The following is a 26176-nucleotide window of genomic DNA, read 5'->3' as shown; positions in this document are numbered from 1 at the left end:
ACTATACTAGCATTAGAATATCGTATAGATAATAACTAGTGAAGGAATTATTGAAGAGGCATGTTCATGTGTTGCTGTATGCAGGATGCATCTTCTGCAAATGTAGAGTTTATGGGCTTTATAGCTGTATTATCTTTTATTGAGTTGACATTGATTTACAACCCTGGATTTCCATTACCACACCATACCCACCTCCAGATTACCCATGCCCCTTTGCACATGCCATCATGCCACCTACCCCCTTTCTCCATACTTCCACCTACCCCTCTAATAACCTCTAGTTTACAGTCATGTACCTAGGCTTTGTTTTGGTTTAGTTTCCCATCTCCCTTTGTTTTGTTTCTCTTTGTTCCAAATATGAGGAAAATCATCCAGTATTTGTCTTTCTGACTCTGGCTTATTTCATTTAGCACAATATGCTGCAGTTCTATCCATGCTATCATCAATAGCAAGAGTTCATTTTTTTATTTTATAGCTGGATAGGATTCTATCATATCTATGTATATACATCACCTGTCATATATATATATATATATCACATGGCATATATAGCTCATATATCATATATTTATATATGTATATATATATATATATATATATATATATATCATGTTCTTAATCTACTCACTTGCTGTTGGGCACTGATGTCATTTCCATAACTTGGCTACTGTAAGTAGAGCTATAATGAACACAGTAGTACATATACCCCTTCAAATTAGTGTTTTTACACTCTAGGTAAGTGCCAGCAAGTGGAGTTCCTTGTACACTCTTGCTGGCAATGTAAACTGGTCCAACCTCTGTTGAAAACAACCGGAAGATTTCTCAAAATGTCAAAAATAAATGTCATATAACCCAGCAGTTCCACCCCTTGACATTTATCCAAACAATATAAAAATTGTTTTTGAGAAGAATATCTGGATGGAATGGAAAAATATGCCACACTTATTTACTATATAATAGCTGCAAGATACTGTTTAAAGGAAAACGATTTACTGAGTATAGAAAACTGAGTTTAAACATCCTCTGCTTGGTTTACTTTGATAGTTCAGTCCCTATAATTGGTACACTGAAGGGATCTTAGTTTTTACCACTATGTAAATGAATTTTAAAAGACAAATTTGATGAGATGAATTCTCCAAAGTAAATATCTATTCTTAACAAAATGGCACATTTCTCTATTGCATTTTACAGTATAAATTTGTCCTTCAAAAAGCATAAATCCATGTTATTGGTTTTGTGTGCTGAGGAAATGAACTTGTAACAGAGACTAGAATAATTTTACTATGTGTGGTTCAAGAGGCAGAGATAACTAAATTTGCACTTACTGGAGCATGTTACATATTACAAATATGATATGACAGCAGGTATAGAGAAGTTGAGCAAGCAAATAAAAGATTGAAATGAAACAAAGATAACAATGAGTCTATTATTAGCATTATGTTATTTCTAAAAGGATTTTTTCCTATTCCCTCCAAAAGACACATTGTAGAAAAGTCATTTGAAATTCATTCACAAGTGCTATACAGAAATTATAAACTGTTGCTAATGTGACTATTAGCCTGATTCCACACCTAACTACCCACACACATAAACACACGTATGCACAACTTATATAGTCACTTACGACTTTCTGCTTATCAGTTTTCACTGTGTACTAGATAATAAAAAGAGAACATTAATTTTTTTCATTTAAATAATTTTTCCTGTTGAGGTTTTAAGATGGGATTTCAAAAATAACAGTTTGAGGGGCCCCTCTGGTGGTGCAAGGGGTTAAGGCGGAGCACTATGGAGCTATCCGCTGCCACTTCAGCACGAATTCGATCCCCAGCTAGGGAGGTTACCCACATGGTGCTCCGCTCAGCAGTGTATTTCAGTCAGTCTGCCTGCTCTGTTCCCCACTCTCTCTCTGGTGAATCCTCTCACCCCCCACATCTCTGGTCTGCACCCCAGCTCTTGTATGCATAAATAAAAAAAAATCTTTAAAAAAATAGCAGTTTGAGAATCAAATTTGTTGCATTTCATTACATTACATTCATTACATGTATTTCATTAAATCAATATTTTTGACTGATTTCACCCTGAAATTAAATGTGTGAAAAGTATCAAAATAACCTTCAAAAGCCATCATTGAGGGGCTTCCTGGTGGTGCAAAGGGTTGGGCCTCAGCCTATGAAGCTGTCCCCAGCCTCTGCAACCAGAGTTAGATCTTCCGTTGGCCAGGGAGCAACCCACATGGCACAGCAGACCTCTCCTGGCTCGCCCGCTGCTCCCCTCAGCAGTGTACTTCGGTCAATCTGCCAGTTCTGTTCCCCACTCTGTGTCTGGTGAATCCTCTCATCCCCTCTCCACCCCACACCTCTGGCCTGTACCCCAGCTCTTTTATGCATAAATAAATCTTAAAAAAAAAAAGCCATCATTGAAATAAGGCTTAACAATCCAACATAGGGCCTCCCTGGTGGCGCAGGGGTTAGAGACATAGTGCTATCAATCTATTCCAGCCTCTGCAGCAGGAGATCAATCCCCGGCCAGGGCGCTAACCCACATGGCACAGCAGACCTCTCCTGCTGCTCCCCTCAGCAGTGTATTTCAGTAGATCTACCTGTTTTGCTCCCCACTGTCTCTGGTGAATCCTCTTACCCAACACCCCAACTTCTGGCCTATACCCCAGTTCTTGTATGCATAAATAAATCTTTAAAAAAATCCAACATATTTTTTTTAGTTTTCCCATTTAAATATTTCTGTATTTACAAAATTTGTACCTATTGTCTACATTTGAAGCCACTTGAGATTTATAATAGAAGGGCATAGAATGATCTTAAGTTGTCTAATTTTCATTTTCTTTTTTTCCAGAGAACAAATCCATGAAACTCTCTTCTTGGTAGGGTCATTTTCAATATTCATTTATAATTTTGTTTTCCCACTGTAAACTATTTCCTAAGGAAAATTGAGTTCTTGTAGGTTATATTTGCTGTTTCATGTTTCCAGGGCACTGCCTAATAACCAGATGTTCTGTTGTACCACATAGTCCTCGTGAAAGTTAAAATGATATATTTCTTTTGTCTATGGTATTTAGAAAACATGAATATGTGTACATTTAGTAACACTGTGCAACTTATAATAAGCATTTTTGTTTCTGATCTATTCTACATTGTCAACTGATACTGACTTGAATTTCAAGGAAAATGACTAAGATTAGTAGAAATGGTTCATCTCGGTTATGTGTTCATTAATACTGATCCTTTTATGCAAATTAATTGTTAGTTAAACAACCTTTGTGGGAGAAATCACAATAGCTGAATATCAATTCTGTACCACCAGATACTGTGTTTCCCAGTTTTCAAAGTTTGTACTTTTAGTTTGTACTATAAATGTTTCCTATTGTTTCCTAACAAGTATGTTCAAAGAATCATTATGATATTTTCCTATTTCTTTTTTTGCATATCCTTAGGTCATGATCTTTGATCTTTCTCACACTATAAAGCTAAATAAAGTGTAATTTTGCATAAAATACACTTTTCCTAAATATTTAGCTATTTGGGATTAAAATCCTAAGGAAATATGTATATCATTAAAATGGTAGATGTGTTATGCTGTAGCAAAGTAATGAAACAAAGCCATATATGCATCAAAAACACATACACTATGTATGTTCTTTTTTCAGGAAAATAAATCAGGACAGTGCTACATAGTTTTGACTACTTGAAATTTTCCACTGATACTATTAATACATGTTAAAATAGCCCACTTAAACAAGCCATTCTTCCAAAGTTAGATTTGGGGATAGCTCCAAAAAGAGAGATCACTTTTGAACTCGTGATGTTAGCAATCAAAAAGAGATTTTATGAAATTAATTATGTGACCTCTTCCTGAGCAGTCTATATAGTAGAATTATATCAATCTGTCACTTGTACTGTACATAAACATTGTGAGGTTGGGATAGGAAATGGGTAGAAGATAGAGTTAAATCTAGAGCTTATTCTGTTACAATAGGAGTGTAATAATCACATGGAAACAAAACCAGCAACGACCAAAAATACTGTGTTTCTAATATGTTATGAAAGACCTATAACTCCCTTTAGGAGAGTAGTGGTTATGTTTTTCTGGAAAACATTTCAGCAATAATAGGATTTTCTTAAAGGTATTGTTGGATAGCTATTAGCCTATGTCACTTTCATTCAGTAAATAACCCCTTAAAATTCCACAAAGAATATCTGATTCCAAAAAAGAAAGCAGAAAATCCATAAAACTCAGGTCTACTGAGAATGAGCCCTTGTTCTCTGTGGCATCCCACACCTCACTCTATAAAGTCTGCTAGTCAAAGGATGGTTTGCAGTCTATGTGCTTCTTGTTTCACTCAGAAATTTATATTCTGTAACTTACTTTGTTTCCCAACAATATAACATCCAAAGGACATATTGAACCATTTTGTCAGAAAGTACTCAGATATACAGAATTCTGTTACTAAACATTTTTATATCCATGTTGATTTTCTTTTCTTCTATTTAATAGTGGAAAGCTTTGTTATTATGTTTTACTATATTATTTTAATAAGAAATTGTTGATAAAAAATGTGCTATTTCTACTAACACATTTAATGACTCAGAAATATCAAAAGGAGGGCCTCCCCTGGTGGCACAGCGATTGAGCACTGGGCTGCGAGGCTACCCAGCAGCCTCTGCAGCGATGGTTCATTCCCCGGCCACTGGCGAGGGTCACACACACACACACACACACACACACACACACACACACAAAAAGAAATATCAAAAGGAATAAATTCAAAAGGACTTTTTTTTTTTTGTGGGTTTGCTAAATGTAAAACCAACTAACAAATAAAAATTAGGGAAAATAAAATTCTTAGTGCTTTAAAATAAATTGTGTGTATTGCTGTCTGAATATCAAAATCATAGTCCTTTGCTTTTAAAGTCTAGGATGCAAGTCTTACATTTAAAAATAATTCACAGGGCGGAGAGGTAGGGTCAGAAGCAAAGGGTAGAGGGAGTTCAGTGGTTGTGGTGGAGGGCGTGGTGTGGTTTAATGTTTTTGATGAAGTATGAGTCTATATTCCTGAACATATACAGTGTTACATACCAAGATTACCTCAATGAAAGTGAATTAACTAAGTAACCAAAATTAAAAGATAAAAGTAATGGAGAGCAATGTGTACATCCCCACAAAGGATTTTTTTCCTCACTGTACTTACTATATTAAAAAGAAAGATGACATATTAAGATTCTTACTACATCAAAAAGTAAGAAACAGGGCCTCCCTGGTGGTGCAGGGGTTGAGCGCTGGGTTGCGAAGCTGCCCGCAGCCTCTGCTGCCCCGGTTCGATCCCTGGCTGCTCCCCGGCCACCAGAGGAGGGTCCCACATGGTGCGCAGACCTCTCCTGCCGCCCGCTGCTCCCCTCAGCAGTGTACTTCGGTCCTTCTGCCTGCTCTGCTCCCCGCTCTGGCTCTGGTGAATTCTCTCACCCTCCCATACTTCTGACTGTACCCAGTGCTTGTATAAATAAATAAATAAATCTTTAAAAAAAAAAAAGAAACAATTAATGCCTAAGAGAAGTTCATCAAAATGAAAAATGTTTAAAGGCAGTTTGTATTTTACAAAAGCAAACTCCCAACTGACCTGTCATTTTTTCTCAGCATACTTTAGCATGCATCTCTTAAGAATTATACAAATATATAGTTTCTAAATCAAAATATAAAATTTGTGGATTTCTTCTCTATTTCTCAATTTCTCAAGACAGAGTGTTCCATTACTTTAAAAGTAAATTTTACTTTTGGTGAATTATAGAAATGTGATTCTAAATATATTAAGATATTATGACTTTATATGTATGCATATTTATTAATTTTATTTATTAACTCAGTAATTCTTTAACAATTAAAAAAAAAAACTTTTCATTGTAGAATGTAGGTCTGCTCCCAAGTGGGTTTTGTTATTTTAGAGTAGGGGAAATAAGATCATAAACCATATAAATAGTACAAAAGGAGGGCCTCCCCTGTGGCGCAGCAGTAGAGCGCGGGGTTGCGAAGCCCAGCAGCGCCGGTTCGATCCCTGGCCGCTGGGTGAGGGTCCCACATGGCGCACAGACCTCCCTTGTTGCCCACTGCTCCCCTCAGCATTGTACTTCATTAGTCTGCCCCACTCTGTCTCTGGTGAATTCTCTCACCCTCCCACGCTTCTGACTGTACCCAGTGCTTGTATAAATAAATAAATAAATCTAAAAAAAAAAAATAGTACAAGAGGAGTATAGCATTGATCTGCTAAAGAAAGGATTAAGGCTCTCATTTTATTTCTTACAATAACTAGATAAATAAGACATTATAGATATGAAGCTATATGTAAGTTTCCACCTGAAACTAATGGAAGATACTGATTTGTCATAATTTTTGTGTCTTATAAAATAATGTCACCTGTCATACTGGACTCCATGAAAATATGTATAAGAAAGATTTACAGAAAGCATAGCCTGTATCATACAGTTAAACATAACAATTTTAATTTTAAAAATAATTATGCAGTTATTTTCTAATCAGCTTCAGAGATCTTTAATCTCAAAGGTCACTTTTCATTTTTAATATACACAATTTGAAAAATACCTCCTCTTATCTAGCTACAGAGTTAACTGCAATTAGTTCTCATTCTTATATTTTGCCATTCCATTACACTCATTTTGCTCATGGTTTTCTTTTTTTTTTTTTTAATATTTATTTATTTATTTATTTATACAAGCACTGGGTACACTCAGAAGCATGGGAGGGTAAGAGAATTCACCAGAGACAGAGTGGAGAAGAGAACAGGCAGATTGATGAAGTACACTGCTGAGGGGAGCAGCGGGCGGCAGGAGAGGTTCTGGGCGCAGTGTGGGACCCTCACTGGAGGCCGGGGATCGAACCGGCACTGCAGAGGCTGCAGGCACCTTCACAGCCCAGCTCTCAACCGCTGCACCAGCAGGGGAGGCCCTGCTCATGGTTTTCAATCCTTGGGTTATTGTTTTGGTCTTTCAACAAATCTAATAGAAAGAGACGAGAAGCAGAAAAGAAGATGCCCCTTATTTGTCAAATTTATTACCTTGTTCTAAATCAGCTTTGCTAAAATGTCCAGAAATATAGCACACAAAATGGTGGCCCAGTTTTATTCATCTATCTTTGTTCCTTGTGGAGAACCCACACTTGGTCATAATACTCATATAGCAGAATGCCCAGCTTCATTCCAGGTAAAAATATATATAATCACCAATTACTTTTGTAAATTTCTTCCAATATTTTTATTAAATAAATAATTAGACTACATAATGTCATAACATGCCACCGCCATTGGTAGTATCTTGACTTCAAAAATTATTGTAAGAACTGATTTTATCTTTTGGCCAACAGATTTTCCACATGACGTATGATCTTGCCAGTGCTGTGGTGAGGATATTTAACCTCATTGGCATGATGCTGCTTCTATGTCACTGGGATGGCTGTCTTCAGTTCTTAGTGCCACTATTGCAGGATTTCCCACCTGATTGCTGGGTGTCTCTAAATGAAATGGTTGTAAGTACTTTGTATTACTTTATACTCTGTTTTCAATGTTTTGCCAAAACCTTCTGAGTGTTTATGTTAAGATGTTCTAATTTATACTCCATAAATGTTTAAAGAAAACTTAATTTTGCTTCCATGGTTAGAAAATCAAATGTTATGTATCTTTTTTACAACTAAATTTCATTTACATGAAATGTCTCTGGGAATGTTTATGTTGCAGGATCTATTTTTGGATATCTTACTCTGTGTATATTGAGCCATTTTGTTTCAAAGGTGCATGTAAAAACATCTACACACATATAGTCATAGTACATCATCCTTTCAAAGAATAGTTACATTTATACTCACCCCTTTCAACTTGCTTTTTAGCATTGGCTTTGTTCAAGACATTATTTCTAGATAGTGTTAACCATACAGACACATGTACATCAATGTAAATTCAAATGGAATATGTATGATATAGTTCTTTCATGCAATACATCTTTCTAGAGAAAACAAAGGAGAGTCATGGAAAAGGTAGCCTTTAAACTGTACCCTGAAAGATATGTAAATATTTAAAAAATCTATGAAATACAAGTTTACTTTGCATAGCCAACTATATTCATATTCACATTCCATATTTAGAACAAATGTTTTGATCTACATAGTGCAGTAATCACAGAGTCAAAGCAAAAATGAATATTTTTAACATACATTTACAATTGTTTACCTCTTATCTGAGTTCTCATATTTTCTTCTTGCATTACATTTTAATCATATTATAGTTAATAAAATTTTGTTTAACTCTGCATTAGAACAGTCCTCGCTTCTGTGTAACAAATGGAAAATAAATTTTATGAGATATTCACAAAAGTTTAACTTTGATGTAAATCAAATATGCTTTTCTTCCCCAAACTATTCCATTATTAATTTCTTGGCATATTATTACAAAATGACCTGCACAGGTTTAGAATAGAGTTTTGTTTTTTTTTTTCTTCTAATAGCTATAGCACAGGCTTGGAAGGAAAAGAGGAATTTACATCACATGTTAAGAAGTATGATTATTTTCTTCCTTTTCTTCGTGCTTACTTATTTTTCTCCTTCCTTTTATTTTTTGTTCCTTTAATTCCTTTCTTTGAGACTAAGTATTACCCAGATCTCTCCTTCATTCCCTTCCTGTCACTTAAATGTCAGTATATTCCCTGACCACCTACATTAATATATCCTCCAATGCTTTCTATTTTACCTTAAAAGAACTTAGCAACACACATGTATTTGTCATTTATATTTTTCTGTGCTCTGCATTTGAAAATATAAATTCTACTAAGCGAAAGAATTTGTCTTTGTTTTGAGCTTTATTTCCAGTGTCTAGAACAGTGCTTGAGATAGTGCTCACTCATCCAAAGTTTGAGAAATGTTCTGTGTAGGAGCTTCTGTATCTAACAATGCAAAACAAGGAGTTACATTAGCCAACTTTTCAAAAATGTGCAATTTCCTTGATTATAGATCTGTCACTTCTACTTACCACTGAAGGAGAAAACATAAAATGTGTGGAGGAGCAGGGAAAAGCAACAGGTCTTTAATCGAGCTAATAACTGAGTATATAGTATGAAAACACCAGTTCTGCTGCCAGAAGATGGTTCATCATTGGCACCAGATAATATTAAAGTTGCAAATAATTATGAATTTATTTTTCCTGGGTATCTTTCAGAAAATTAGCAATGGTATTTACTGAGAGTGTGTGTTTTTATTTGCTCTAACACAAACTTTTATTATATCCTGATGTCATACAAACATTTTCAATTTTAATTTACAGATTTTATGAATTTGCAATTTGCTTAATAGGTCTTTTTCTATTTAGATGTAGGTCTAATTGTGAATTGACTTGTTTTCTTCAACATTTATTGACATAATGTTTATGTTTAATTCAAATGTAGAGGGTAGGAAACAGTTAAGCCTATGTTCAACTCTAGGGAGCTTTTTTGATATACAGACCAACTACAATTCTTTTGTATTGTGATTATCAGTGATAAGAAGGAGGTAGTAGTCATTAAAAGGACAATTTTTATATCAATAGAGAGTCTTAGTGATGTCATTTGATCTTGATGGTACTATTTTTATCCTAAAGTTATATAGCTTAGAGACATACATTCTAGAATTGCCTCTAACATTCAAATCTCTGTGATAATAGGCAGTCACTTAACTTCCTTGTACTTCAGTTATGAAATGAATATATATTATTTATTCTGTCATTTTGATAGTCTTATTGAGTATCTACTTTGTGCCAGGCATGAATTATTTTAGGCAATGAACGTACAGAAGTATATGAGAAAGTGTCCCTACCCTGATAATGCTTACATCCCACTACCTGCCATTCATACCACTTTTCTATATTTGCTGAAAATTACACTGAGATTAACAAAATATACCCTGATAAAATTTATAATTTAGTGGAACAGAAAATTATGTGCAAAAGTCATGAATATGAATTTGAATCCAGTCCTCTGAATATATACACTGTCCAAAGACTCCAAGTACAGGGATTGGTGTTAGGGAAAGGTTGGCCTCTTTTTACCTGCCAAACCATGTATACTTCAACTGCAGTCATTCTTACAAGTCTTTTAATATTTCTTAATTTAGCCACCCTGGCAGTACTACTTTCCTAATTCACATAAACTTGTGCTAATGTCAGCCTCTTATGGGTTGAGATGAAATCTATGATGAGTATAAACTAAAGGTTGGGGGGACAGAAAATAAGAAGACATTTCAACCACTATCTGTTGATTTTAGAACAGAAACATCAGCATGAGACATTGAGACATCAAGAAATGAGAACTTCAACTCATTGAGACATTTCAATGAGTTCTGTTTCAAAAACTGTAATAATCATAATAAATGTGTGCTGGGAAACTATTAAAGAAACTATTAAAGAAAGCATTGTATATTGATACCTTCTGTAAGCACGTTATTTGTAAAAAAAAAGGAATATATAATATCCATATACAAGAGTCTGTATACAAATAGAACACTTAAAACTAGGATGACTTGTTATCTATTGATATTCTAGCAAAAATATTAAGACAAAATTAAAATAAGTTCACTTTTGTTTTACAAAGTTTAATGAACTGCTTAGGTAATGATTTATTGAAATAAAATAGCTAAGAAATAAAACTGAAAATCTCTTAATTAAAGTATTTCTCTCTCCTCTTGAGGCCTAGTAAGGTATTTTAGATCTGAAAATCTCTAAGTCAGAAATTGTATTATTATGACAATTTACTTTTCCCTAAATAGAATATATTGCCTTAACAGAATTTTTTAAAAGTCTTAAAAAAAGGTAGCTAATTTGCTGACAAGTCAGTATGTAGCTTCACTGGTGAAAAAAGTGCATTTATAGCGTCTATGAGTTATAATAACAAACTAGGTCAGCAGCCTGCTGAGTGTTGTGCTTCTCCTTTGCCATTCTGTTTCTGCCTATTAAGAAACTAGCCTGATGACTGTTCTTTACTGGATAGAAACACGACCTCATCACAATAATGAAATAATTCACAGGCCATGTTCTTCCTTTTCAGACATGTGTTCTTTTATGGGGGCAAGCATATAGAAAAAAATTCTAATCCAATATTTTTGTGTTCAGATGAAATGCGCATCTCAAAATAACTTTAACTTGAACTATATTTCCATAATACAGATGTTTAAAAATAGTGCTTAAATTATATATAGGCTATGAATAAAAAGTTGATTTAGTAATAGCAAGACCAATCCATAAATTTCAAATATTTTTCCTTGTGTTGATTAGCCCTTAACTTTTAAGCATAGAATGGCTAGAAGAAGCAATTTATAATTTATTACATAAAATCATAAGAATAATTGAAAAATTCACCACCATATCTTTGTAATTCATAAAAAGACATAATAATGAACAAAAATATATCCCCAATATTTCCTAAACATTTTCTAGTGTATATCATAAATATCTAAATATATATAAGGATAGAAATGAATTTTAATTATGATGTGTACATATAATGCCCACCAAACCATATATATATATATATAAACACATGAATTATATATACAGATAGCTGTATAGATTTATATAGAGCATTTTGCCATTGTGATCAATGTGGTAATTTAAAATCCCAATTCTTGCAAATTTGGGAAGAATTTTTATTAAAAGTTTTAATATACTTTCAGTTATATTAAATTGAAGATATTATTTGGTTTGACCCTCTCAATTTGTCATAAACTATATTTTTGTGCTTTAGAGGATTTAGAAATTGATTGATTCATGAACATTTATCTAGTAACGTAGAATTATGAGCTGACTGAGAAAAATACTATTTCGGTTTGTACCCATTGCCGTCTCCCCTCTGCTCCTAATTAGAACTAAGCATTAATGTTCCACAAAATGATTATACTTGCCTAGCATTTTTTATAATTCTGCTCTAAGTTATCAAGTCTTCACAAAAAGGGAAAAATTGGCACAGGTTTATAGTCAGTAATATTACCCAAATCAAATTAAAAATTTTATTAACCTATAAGATTTATAGAAATCATTATCCTGAGGGTGACTTTCCATTTCAGTCATCACCGTAATTTTTTATTTTATTAGTAATTTAGAAATTAAAAAAAACACTCTTTAGGAACAAAAAAGAGATTTGAGTACATAGTACTTTTTTATTCAATGAACTATATACAATCATGGAAACTTTGTGATAGATTTGATGCTATTTATATATGAAAATTTAAAAGAATGACATGTTCTAATTTCTTCTACTGTATTTATCATTTAATTTTTATCCTAATGCATTGTATATTTTAGTGTTCCACAAGAAATAAAATACCACAAAATTAGAAAAAGAAACAAAAAGGAAGACACCTACATTATCTTACAGAAAAATGAAAAGAGATAGAAACAGCAGATAGAAGCCAAATAGCTAATACAATAAAGGCTGATTGCCTTTTTCTCCTTCAGGCTGTGTTTCCACCATTGAAACCATTCACCATTGTCACCTAATGTCTTCGAAGCTAGTTCAGTTTCTTCCAAAAGAAAGAAAACTTGAGCTCTTAATTATAACCAGCTGTTGTTTTAGACTTTAATAGTATATCTAATATTTAGTATATGCACTCAGGTATTATTACTATCTGGTTCTTTATGTATCTAGCACTTTTTGTGATACCCATTCACAACCATGCTCAGCAAATTGTCTCTATTAAGTGATGATAAAGAACTGATTGATTAATGCCATGTTCTACATGCTTCTTCACTTTTAAAGGCACAGTTATATGCACATTTATAACCAATACTATAAATGTATCATAAATAAAAAAGGAGACATTTAAAATCTTTGATACAAGTCAAGCAAAATGTGACAGACTAGATCTAACACTGCAATCTCTTTATTTGTGCTTTCCCATATTTCTCATTAATGTATGAATGAGGAAATCATCTGCTGATACATTAAGGTTGAGGTAATTTGATGAGATAAAATTCCCCTTCCTTTCATGTTTTTCATCATACAGAGCTTGCCAAACCCACTCTTAAGGAGATAATTTGAAGGATAACTAATTTAAAACCTATAGTCTTAGATTTTTAAAATTCTAATATATAAAATGGGAAGAATGATATGAATTTTAAGAAATATCATAAAATTTGGTGGACTAGGGTTCATCAATGAAATATGACTTTTTGAAAGAAATTGATTTAATTGGAGGAGACAATGATCTGATTTTGGCCCATAATACCGGAAATCTAGCATGTTGAAAATATTGAAATAAAGGGATATGAAGAAAATATTAACAATATTAAATAGATATAAAGAAAATTAATAGCAGATTTAAAGAAAATAAAAATAATAACTAGAAAATATCAGAGTAGCTAAATGTAGAATGTGGCACATCATAGCCTGGGAAAGGATTATTTTTCTTAAAATATGAAACTAATGAATTTTTGTCTTGCCTCATTGACAAAGTTGTTCTCTAAAGCACAGCAGAAATGGTGAGTTTACTTCAACCAAAATTGAAGAATTTGTTAAGAGATAAGCATGCTATCAAAAGCATACAAGTCATTTAAACTAAATATGTGAAATGCTATTATAAACTTGTTAAGCATGGTCAAGCTGAAACTGGGTTGCTTGCATTCATATCCTGGTTTTCTCACATTTACTAGCTAAGTGGTCTTAGGTAAGTGACTTATCCTATTTCTGTCTTGGCATCTGCATCTCTAATGTAGGAATAATAATTATATTTCAAGGATTTTAGGTAGAATAAAGGTACTTCTATATGCAAAACTTACAGAACAGTGTTATTACATTTTTCAGTTCAGAACACCAAAGTTTTTATTAATAGCTGTAGTTGCATTGAACTAAATTTGATTTTTCTTGTTTATGCATTAGTGAATAACCCTCCCATATCAAAATAATAATAATTTGAGGTTGCTTGAAGAAGAACCAGATATAACATGTAACTAGAAATTTTAAAAGGCATGGGAAGAAAAAAATTGTAATACACAAGACTGGCTAAGGAAACCAACAGAATTTGAATGTTCCTTTTATTACTATCACTTACAGAATACTAAAGAAGCTGGTTTGAGCCTGTAAAAGTAACTATAAGTAACATTTAGAATCAGAAACATTAATGGCATTTAATAATAGTAGGAACAAAGACTAGAAAGTAGATAGACCCTTTCCTAATATCCATGGATTGATAATAAATGACAGAATACAAGCATAATACTTATAATTTTGTTTACTGATGTCTTCTGTGAAGGTGATAATGAAATAGACTGGAACAATCAATTGGGAAATTGAGCTCCAAGTCATATTTTGTATTCCCAGTGACCTTGATGCCCTGACCCTGCTGATGAATTGTACCTCCAAATGGTGATGTTCTTGAGGAAAAATGGTGGACTGATTGCATAGAATCTTTCACAAACCATAAAAATGAAGGAAGAAGTAGCTGTATATGGGTTTATGTAAATAATGTATGAACTTACAAAGAGAAAATGAAGACCGATACTGCAAATTACAACTTGATATGTTGTTGTTAATTCGAAACAAGACTCTGCACTAAATTATTAAAGAAATTATTTGTGAGCACTGAGAAAAGTCAGTGTTTTTTTACAGAACAAGTAATTCTTTCATGAAAGCAAGAACTAACAGATCAGCCTCTTTCTTTTTTTTCATATATATGATATATATATATAGTGAGATACATATATATAGAAATATATAAAACACTTTCAAAACTTTGCTAGATATATTTACCAGTTCACTGTTTCCTTTTTATGATGAACATTAGATTGGCAAATTCACTTTGTACAAAGGATGATATGTTTTTAATGAAATACTGAGACTAATAGATAATTGAGTTCAGTGGGTTAATAATTAGGTGAGTGTTTTTTCTCCCACACCCAAATATAGATGAATAGAGTGATATCAACAGAGGAGATATTTAGTGTACATGTATAGAACATGACATTTTTTAAATTTTTTTTACATCACTGTTCATTTTTAAACAATATTTGCTTCTTCCCCCCCTCAGGTGTAGTCCCCATAGAGTTTCCCTCACCAGTGCACCCGTGCACCATCACCTCAGTCCCCTGTTCTCTTCCCTCCCTCTGTCCCTCTGATCCCTCTCCCTCCTCCTCCCCTGCAGTATGTCTCTGATTTATAATTGTCCTTTTTGCTTTTTTGTGTTTTGTACTGTTATTATTATTTTACACTGATGTCTTATTGGGTTCCTCTATATTCCTGCTATAAGTGAAACCATCTGATATTTTTTCTTTTTCCTTCTGGCTTATTTCACTGAGCATAATTCCTTCTAGTTCCATCCATGTTGCTGCAAATGTTATGAGTTTATCTTTTTTGATTGCTGAATAATATTCCATTGTGTATATATACACCACATCTTCTTGATCCAGTCATCTATTTTTTGGGCATTTGGCTTGTTTCCAGGTTTTAACTATTGTAAATAGTGCTGCATTAAATATAGGGGTACATGTGGTCTTTTGAATCAATGTTTTTGTGTCCTTTGGGTAGATCCCTAGGAGTGAAATTGCTGGGTCATATGGTGGCTCCATTTTTAGTAGACTGAGAAACCTCCAGACAGCTTTCCCTAGTGGTTGGACCAATTTGTACTCCCACCAGCAATCTAGGAGAGTTCCTTTTTCACCGCATCCAACATTTGTTGTTGCTTGTTTTTTTGATATGTGCCATTCTTACTGGTGTAAAATGGTATCTCAATGTGGTTTTGACTTGCATTACCCTGATGATAAGGGATTTTGAACATTTTTTCATATGCCTGTTGGCCATTTGCATTTCCTCTTTGGAGAAATGTCTTTTAAGTTCTTCTGCCCATTTCTTGACTAGATTGTTTTGTTTGTGTTGAGTCTTGTGTGTTCTTTGTATATCTTTGTGATCAGTCCCTTTTCAGTAGAATGGAGTGTAAAGATTTTTTTCCCAATCAGCGGGGTGTCTCTCTGTTTTGGTTAATGTCTCTTTTGTTGTACAGAAGCTTTTCAGTTTGATATAATCCCAGGGGTTTATCTTTTTCTTGACTATCTTTGCTTTGGGTGATAAGTCTTTAAAGATGTTATTGTGATGTATGTCTTACCTATATTTTCTTCTATATATTTTCCTATATTTTCTTTTATATATTTTATGATTTCAGGTCTTATGTCCAGTTCTCTTATCCATTTTGAGTTGATTTTTTGTGACAGTGAGAGGTAGTGGTGTAGCTTCATTTTTTTGCATGTGGTGGTCCAGTTTTCCCAGCACCATTTATTGAACAAACTGTCCATGTTCCATGGTATGTTCTTTGCTCCTTTGTCAAAAATCAGTTGTCCATATAAGTGTGATTTTATTTCTGGGCTCTCTATTTGGTTCCATTCGTCTGTGTGTCTGTTTTTCTTCTAATACCAAACTGTTTTAATTATTATGACTTTGTAGTATAGCTTGAAGTTTGAAAGTGTTGATACCTCCCTTCTCCTTTGTTTTCATCAGTAGATCTTTGGCTATTCATGGTTCTTTTTGTGGTTCCATATGAATTTCATCAGTATTTGTTCTATTTCTTTGAAGAATGTCATTGAGATTTTTATTGGAATAGCATTGAATTGGTATATTGCTTTTGGTAGGATGGACATTTTAATAACGTTAATTCATCCAATTCATGAGCAGGGAATGTCTTTCTATTTCTTTGTGTCTTCTTCTATTTCTTTTAACAGCGTTTTATAATTTTCTTTGTATAGGTCTTTCACCTCTTTTGTTAGGTTTATTCCCAAGTATTTGATTTTTTTTTGTTTGAATTATAAAGGGATGGTTTTCTTGATTTCTTCTTCTTCAGATTGTTTGTGTATTGGAAGGCTACTGATTTTTGTGTGTTGATTTTGTATCCTGCTACTTTACTGAACTGCTTAATTATTTCAAGTAGTTTTTCTATGGGGTTTTTAGGGTTCTCTATGTATATTGTCATATTGTCTGCAAATAGTGATAGTTTTACTTCTTCTTTCCTTATTTGGATTCCTTGTCTTATTGCCCTGGCTGTGACCTCCACTATTATATTGAAGAACAGAGGTGAGAGAGGACATCCTTGCCTTGTTCCTGATCTTAAAGGAAAGGCCTTCAGCTTTTTGCCATTGGAAACAATATAGGCAGTGGGTTTGTCATATATGGCTTTTATCATGCTAAGGTATGTTCTTTCTATCCTGAGAATTTCAAGGGCCTTCATCATAAATGGATGTTGGACTTTGTCGAATGCTTTCTCAGCATCTATTGATATGATCATATGGTTTTTATTTTTCTTTTTGTTGATGTGTTGTATTACACTGACCAATTTTCATATGTTGAACCATTAAATTTCATATGTTGTGCCCCTGGGATGAATCCCACTTGATCATGGTGTATTATCCATTTGATTTATTGTTGGATTGTGTGGGAAAGGATTTTGTTGAGGATTTTTGCATCAGTGTTCATTAGGGAGATTGGCCTGTAATTTTCTATTTTTGTGCTGTCTTTGTTTGGTTTTGGTATTAGTGTAATGTTGGCTTCATAGAACATATTTGGTAGTATTCCTTTTTCAATATTTTGAAAGAGTGTGTGTAGGATAGGCACTAATTCACGGCTGAATGCTTGGTAGAATTAGTTTGTGAAGCCGTCTGGGCCTGGGCTTTTGTTTTTGGGGAGTGCTTTGATTACTGCGTCAATTTCGCTGCTTGTAATTGGTCTGTTTAGTTGTTCTATTTCTTCTTTGTCCAGATTTGGATGATTATATTGTTTAGGAATATGTCCATGTCTTCTAGGTTGCCGAATTTGTTTGCATATAAGTGTTCATAGTAATCTCTGATTATTCTTTTGATTTCTACTGAGTCTGTTGTGATTTCTCCTATTTTATTTATGATCCTAATTATATATGTTTTCTCCTTTTTTCTCTATGTGAGTCTTGCTAGAGGTTTGTCTTTTTGTTTATTTTTTCAAAGAACCAACTTTTGATTTCATTGATCTTTTGGATTTTTTTAAATTTCCATTTCATTTATTTCTGCTTTGATTTTTATTATTTCCTTTCTTCTGCTGGCTTTAGTGGGATTTTTTTGTTGTTGTTGTTCTTTTTCTATCTCTTTGAGATGTGAGACTAGGTTGTTTCTTTGAGTTCTTTCTTGTTTCTTGATATGAGCCTATATTGCTATGTATTTTCCTCTTATTACTGCTTTTTTTTTTTTTTTTTTTGTCGGACCCTCGCCTGTGGCCGGGGATTGAACTGGCACTGCAGAGGCTGCAGGCAGCCTCTCAACCCAGTGCTCAACCGCTGCGCCACCAGGGGAAGCCCTTTTACTACTGCTTTTGACGCATCCCATACATCCTGGAAAGTAGTGTCCTCCTTGGGAATGTGACATTTTTTAACATATTAATATGATCTGAGATCCTTTCAACATATTGATAATTACCTAGTTGAAGCCATCAGAGATACGTCTACCGCAAAACAAGAAATAAATGGTGATAGATTCTTCTTCAAAAGATATTGTTATCCAGGAGGATAAGTTGTGTCTAGCAGAATGAATTTCTGTGTGTTAAAATATAAAGTCTTAACAATAGGATGAGAAAAAAAAAAAAGACAAGTACAAGAATCAGACATGGCTCAGCATAGAATGTGAAATAAAATGTAGGACTTTGGTGAGTGTAGTTTCAATATGTCAGTAATTGAGATACTTTTCTTGTTAACTAAATGGAAAATACCAATGAATAGCTGCCAACAATTTTATACTTAATTATAAGAAAACTATTTAGCTTAATTTGGGCACCAAATTCTAAGATATTTTAATTCTATGGGCAAATTTTTCTATCCATAAGATTCCTAATAATCTTCTTGAAAGGTTAATGCACAATGGAATACTACTAAGCTTTTTTTTTCTTAAAGATTTATTTATTTATTTATTTATACAAGCACTGGGTACAGTCAGAAGCGCGGGAGGGTGAGAGAATTCACTAGAGCCAGAGCGGGGAGCAGAACAGGCGGAAGGACCGAAGTTCACTGCTGAGGGGAGCAGCGGGCGGCAGGAGAGGTCTGTGCGCCATGTGGGACCCTCCTCCGGTGGCCAGGAGCAGCCAGGGATCGAACCGGCTCTGCAGAGGCTGCGGGCAGCTTCGCAACCCAACGCTCAACCGCTACGCCACCTGGTAGGCCCACTACTAAGCTTTTTTAAAAAAGAAAATGTCTTGCCATTTGCAACAACATGGATGGATTTGAAGAGCATTCTGTCAGTGAAAGAAATCAGAAAGAGAACGATAAATGCCAGATAATTTCACTTATATATGAAATTAAAAAAAAAAACTAACAAAGGAACAAACAAAAATGTACCAAAACAAACCTGCAAAGCTATTATTATTATTAAAAGGATTGGGGAAAAATTGGGAGAAAAACGGGTGGGGTGGTGTGGACCAGTGGTCTATTTTAGAAGATTGTTGGTGCTTTGGTGATGACTGTGATGTGGTAACATATATCTGAAGAGTGTAAACCTATACGCTGAAGTCACACACAGTGTTGTAAACCAACATTTCCTCAATGAACATAATATAATTTTTAAGAAGAATTATCAATGCTTATTAGTTATCAACTTTTATTCATTAAATTCTTTTTAAATTAATTTAGATCTTTTCATAAATTTATTTGTATATAAGATAAATTAAGGACATTGTGACACATCAATAATTAACTTTGTTTCTAATACCCACTTTTTCTCACAAAACTTACTTGATTATTTAATAGAGCACTTAGGCATTAAGAAAGCATTCAAGCATACCTACATTCTGTAAAGATCTACAAAGAATGTAGCAGAGAGAATGGAATTTATGCCAAATTGAACAAAAGAGATTTCTTTATTTTTACACTGCATCTTTTCAACTTTTTAAACAGAAAACAAAGCTCATTGCTTTACCATGCTTTTGTTGCTTCATAGTGGAATTCTTACTGTGGAGCAGAATTTAGTAATAAATTATATGGAGAATATAACCAAAATGATAATGCATACATTGTGCAAAAAGTGATAAATGATGTAAGAATTATATAAAATAAAATAGTAATTAAAAAATAAATTTGGTTCACTCCTTATGACAGATCACTCTGATGAATTCCTTAACTGCGATACTTACAAGTATGTGGCTCTCCTTCCACAAACCATTATCATCTTGTCTTGTAAATACTTATATTTATTTTTAACAATAAGGAAAATATTTAAAAATATGGCACGAATATTTTCTAGCTTAAGTTAATCACTTACCAGTTTCCATTAGGAGTGTAATCACAGAAAACAATTTGCTGATTGACTTATTGTTTAGCTTGTAGGAAGAAAGTTAGAAGTTGCATATTTTACAATTGACTTCACTAAAAATAATACCATCATTATTGAGATGGTGAGATGGTGATGCATCTGTTTTTCATTTCATTGTAGCCAAGATAGAAATAGTGAGCTTACAACTTTCTGAAAGTGCTTATCTCTTTATTTAGATATAAAAAACATAATAGATCTTAAGTTAACATGTCCTCTTCCTAAGAACCTTTAATTCATGAATGACTGTTCTTTGGAGAATTCAGAGCAAAGGTTGGGGAGAAGAGTCTTATATTCTGTAAAACGGGGAGCTAAATGAGACCAAACTTCCTGTGCTGTTAGTAACCCTACAAGGGAAGAACATAGGGAAGGGAACCCTATTTCACAAGAAAACGTACAGCACTCATGAGGTGCAGAGTGTGAGCAAATGTGTAAGTTGGTGGATAATAAGCGATTGGTTTGGACAGAAGAGTAGCAGAGTCCAGAGCTCTGGGATAGGTGCAATGAGAATTCCAAGTAAATGGGCAGAGAATAACAGCAGCCAAGAGAGTTGGGCCACAACTATTAAGTCTGGCAATGGGGGAAGCAGCTTTCCCCTGAGGGCAGAACAAGCAAACACAGGGGGCTGCTTTGACAACACATGTGACATCTCTAGAATTGCTGGTGGAAGAGCACCCTAAGCTTCTTTAGTCATAAAGGTGGGAGTGGCTAGAAACTTAGTTTAGATATAAATATTAAGAAGAACTCATGTTATTGTATGGGGAGATCATTTAGTTAGTTTTATTCTTTCATTAACTCAGCCACCTAATATTTATTGATTTTCTGCTTTGTGCCAAGAACTGTTGTAGGTACTATTATGGTATCCTGGGAGTTCTGTATTCTATATTGTTACTATAAAAGGAATAATTCAGGATAATCTTTGATTTCCTGGAGTATCAAGTTCAGTGAAGAGAAACCAAAACAATTTTTGATTTCTAGCAGTTTCCAACATTCTGTAATGCTTGAGCTCTTTGATTTATGTTTCTGTTTTCATCATTTGAAAGTTTCTCAACATTTATTCCAAATTAAGGCTGAGTCTTTGTCTACATATAATTGTATCAAATATTAATGTCTGACTTGACTTTTTACCTTCTTTGCAATTTCCCTTAATATTACTACTCTCAGGAAGTCCTTGTTAAGGTACTCTCTATTTGGTAGCTGTACATAATTATTTTCTGAGAGGTTGCTATGGAGAGAGACAAAATTCAGTGTATAGTCCTACTGTATCTAGAGCTAGAAGAAACATTATTAGTCATTAATGTAGACCGAATTAAAGGACATATTCCTCTTCTCCTTGGACCTTTATTTAATAATTATGTTTACTGTATTAGGAATCCTGATGTGCAAATCATTTCACTTAAGCATCATCAACTCTGATGTGCGCATTGCTAATCTCTTTTATATATTACTTTTTATAATTGAAGAAATTTTTATATTTAACTCAGGAGTGTATAATCCTAAGTCTCAAGAGCTCTTAAATGACAGCCATTCTGTGTCAACATCTGGAACTTCATTGATTATTTGGTATCTTGGCTCCAATTGCTGAAATATAAGTACCATAGGCTGGTGATTTAAATACCAGATTTTTATTTCTCACAGTTTTGGAGTCTAAGGAATTCAAGACCAGGTGTCAGTTTTGGTTCCTCCTAAGATCTCTTCCCGACTTGTAGAGCACCATTACCTCAGTGTACCCTCACATGGCAGAGAGAAGGAGAGCAGGCTCTCTAGTCAATTCTCACAAAATCGAATGAGTAATCCTATCGTGACTAATCTCTCATGACTTCATCTGAATCTAATGGCTTCCATAAAGCTAGATCTCCAATTGTCATCACATCAAGGATTAGGACTTCAACATATGAATTAGGGCAGGTGCAGGAGAAACATCATTCAAGATATAGCATATTTTAATGCTTCTTTCTAATTTAATCACAGCTGGGCACTGTTTTAGGTGATTGAACCAGATATAACAGCGTTTAATTTTTTCATGTAGTATGATAGCCAGTTTCCTTGATCCTGCTTCCTGTTATGCACTTTTTAAAAAGATTTATTTATTTATGCAAGAACTGGGGTACAGGCCAGAGGTGCAGGAGGATGAGAGAATTCATCAGAGACAAGAGTGGGGAGCAGAACAGGCAGATGACCAAAAAGACTGCTGAGGGGAGCAACAGGCGAGACAGGAGAGGTCTGCCGCGCCATGTGGGTATCTCCCCGGCAGGCCGGGAATCAAACCCATGCTGCAGAGGCTGTGGACAGCTTCACAGGACTATGCTTAACCCTCTGTGCCACCAGGAAGGCCCCCTGTTAATATTTTTTTTTATGTAATCCTCTTTACATTGGATATATCAGTGTTGGTTTGTGTTACCCAAAAAATATGAGAGTCATGCACCTTCTATCTTGGGTATATTCTCTCCCTCCCTTCTTCCCATCCCTCCCTCCTTACCTTATCACTCACTTTGGTGGTAGGGGGATACCAGCTTTCAAGTTGTGTTTTAAATTGAAGCTGGAATGTTACAAAATGTCATGTACATATCATGAATGCGAATGGAGCCCACTAGAAAAACATATTCCTGGGAATAATTAAATATCTTTATGGGCCTTCCTGGTGGTGCAAGGGATTAAGTCTCAGCATCATGAGGTTATATGCAGCCACTACAGCAAGTCTGATACCAGGCCGGGGAGCTACCCACATGGTGCAGCAGGCCTCTCCTATCTCTCCTGCTGCTTCCCTCAGCAGTGTACTTCAGTAGATCTGCCTGTTCTGCTCCCCACTTGTCTCTGGTGAATCTTTTCACCCATCACACCTCTGGCCTACACCCCGGTTCTTGTATGAATAAATAAATAAATCTTTAAAAAGGAAAAAATTAAGTATAAGTAAAACAACTTCTGAATTTGTATTTTATAATCATATTGATAGGAAATTTTCATTTATTCTTGCCTGTATCACATATTCATGTCTTATGTTGCAATGAAACTGACTCTTCTATGTAGCTTGAGCATATTTTTAATTTATTTCTAAAATTTTCATATGCATTAAATTATTACTTTAATTTGTTTATCTGACTATACTGGTGGTATAAATCACAACTGATACTTAAATAGTGAGAAAACTGCATTTCTTTTTAAAATATCCTCATTCTGATTTGCTATCAACTTGAATTGAACACACTTGTATGAGTCTGTAGCAGAGCTATTTGATGTTCTAAGATTAAGAAGGTAGCATTATACAGAGCAGAGAATATTAGATAATTAGAAAAAAACTAGGTTCTAATTTCCCCTTACTGTACTACTTAATCTCAAATAAAATGTATTTTTTGTAACTTCTCTTTATCTCATTAAATGAGAAAGTGAAACAATTAGTATTTAACCCTAGAATTCTTTATTCAAAGCAAAACTGGAGACCAATATCAAATAAACATTTGGCTAAACCTAGCTTTCTGAATAAAATAAGGGTGGAGCATTGGAGCCCAGGCCTGCATCCCAGTAAGTCCTACAAAGGCCCTGCCAGAGTTGCTGGGAGCATGGTGTGCCATTCCAATTGATGAGGTGCTCTCTGGGCTATTTTGTATATAATACTCTAAAATTATTCACTGTCAGCCAGTTAATAAAATATGTTACTTGGCATGGCAAATGGAAACTAAATTAATCCTTTTGCAGCTTTTAAACTTCGTCACTACTTATACGAGCTCACATATTACCACAAATATTATTTCTGTTTTATAATTTGTGGCCTCTAGACATAAGACTAGCAAAATTCAGTGTGTTTTAACAACCTCCCATATGAAGTAAGTAAATGCAGCAAGTTACTAGGGTATGGTAAAATGCAGAGCCCCTTCTCTATCTTAAGCAACACATACATGAGCTAAGGAGAACATCTGGAGCTTCTCTTATAGTCTGATGAGATTAGGTAATAAATTTATTATTGACAGACAAATTCTGAAGCTGAGTAATTTCCTGCCAACATGAAATAAAATCTGTGGGAACGAGCACATCTATGTCATAAGGAATCTTCTACCCTGATGTTCACAGAAACCATACAGCATATCATAAACAATGCTAGCTATATATCCTATGTTTATATATCATAAGTTTATATACACATATGTTAAATACTTGTAAATATAGAGACAACTGAAATTTAAAATATTTTTAATTTTTTTTGCTATCATTCCTGGTATGATTATGGAAGTTCATGTAAAATCCTCTAATGATGGATTTAATTTCCTAGTGAGGAAAAACTCCATTTTGGTTTTTGGGTAGTCTGTGGAGTAGACCCCAAATCTGAAATGCACAATCTCTTGAAAACATACAAATATTTCACTTGTTGCAGAATGTTTTTCCTTATTGCTAGAAAAGAAAAAAATAGCTTTGTCATAATTTAGTATTTGTCATATTTTGGTAGCTTATCACATCATTTTTTGTATATTTTTGTAAACTGACTTTTAAAAAAAATAGCAAAGAAAATATCACTGAAAATTTTCATTACCAAGATTCTAGGTTATTAAAATCTCATGCAATACCTTACTTTCTCATGAATTTTAATTTATTTTAATTGTGCTTTTGTTTTTTACTGAGGTGATATTTGTTTACAACACTGGATGTGATTTAGAGGTATAGATATACAATCTTCAGTGTTACCTAGCACCACACCCAATACCAAGTGCTGTGAGTGGCCAGCTTATTTTTTTATTTCTTAAAGATCCTTAAGATTATTGTTTAATTTAGTCCTTGTCATTATTAAGACCTAGTTGTCTGAGCCATTTCTAGAAAATAAATAACTTTATTATTTTATTGATAGATTTTTCTAATTTTTTTCTGGAAACTACCTAAGTAAAATCTATCTCAACTTTGTAAAATTTATTTAATTTTCATCTTAGTTGTTTAATATATAATTTTATCAAAAACATATTATATAGTGGGATTAGTAATATTTCATAGGAAGTTAAAAAAATCAACTTTCAAAAACTTAGAGTGAAGTGCACATTTTATCGACTAATTATGTTCTAGAGATACATCATGAGTCAAATGCCTAGACAATCCATCTCATATCTCTTATATTTTTCTTTATGAATTTTCCTTTTTAATACATAAATTGTTGATTTTATTATATATATCTGGCATTCCCAGCACTCAAAAATTTTAACCATTAGCATAATAAATTTCTAGTACCAAAATATGACTAATTGACCATTTAATTCTTTCATAGTTTTCATTATTGTTCAGATTTTAGCCATTTACATTCTCAGCCTACAACTTTGGATACTGATGATTCTAACTTTCATTTAATTTATTCTTAAGAAAAATGTCAACCCTTTCTTTTCTGCCTGTGTTTAATTTCTGTATTTATTTATTTATTTTAATTCTTCAGTTCTACTTTTCCTCTGGATTCCTTCTGACTACACTTTGCCCAGTAGGCAAAGAATAATAGTCTTTGTTTTATTTCAAAAGGATGCCAGGGAATATTCTTTCTAGTACTGTGCAAGTCTTTTGGATTGAAATAGTGCTGGGCCTGGCATGTCTCTCCAGGGATTTTACCAGTAGTTAGAAACCCATAATCTTGTACATCTTTATAAAAATTGAATTTTTACCATTTTCTCTATAATTTATTATCTGTGCTACAAGGCCGAAACATTAAATCTATAAATCCCTCATAAGCAAGTTTAAGTATATTTATGTTTATTCTCTTTAGAGAAGTAAAAAAACACTCTCTGAGCTACAACCTAGTGACTGCTACTAAATTACTCTGACTAAATTAGCCTTGTAGGGAGTAAGGAATTCACCTTCATGTTTCTCTGACTCTACTTGTTTCTG

At 33.8% G+C, this 26176-nt stretch overlaps 1 protein-coding gene across 1 annotated transcript in view; it reads left to right on the top strand.

Annotated features, from left to right (window-relative positions):
* HCN1 (hyperpolarization activated cyclic nucleotide gated potassium channel 1) overlaps positions 1-26176 on the top strand; it is a gene marked incomplete at both ends in the record, with an annotated part of 317617 nt that overhangs the window by 182243 nt on the left and 109198 nt on the right. The window contains one exon of the mRNA XM_084234155.1: positions 7384-7545. Coding sequence (XP_084090281.1) covers positions 7384-7545 — 162 coding nt within the window. The remainder of the gene's footprint in view (positions 1-7383; positions 7546-26176) is intronic.

The sequence above is a fragment of the Talpa europaea genome, assembly GCF_964194135.1.
Source record: "Talpa europaea genome assembly, chromosome: 5".
NCBI classification, from domain to species: Eukaryota; Metazoa; Chordata; class Mammalia; order Eulipotyphla; family Talpidae; genus Talpa; species Talpa europaea.
Note: the sequence above shows the minus strand (reverse complement) of the source record. Positions and strands in the feature narration are given on the sequence as shown.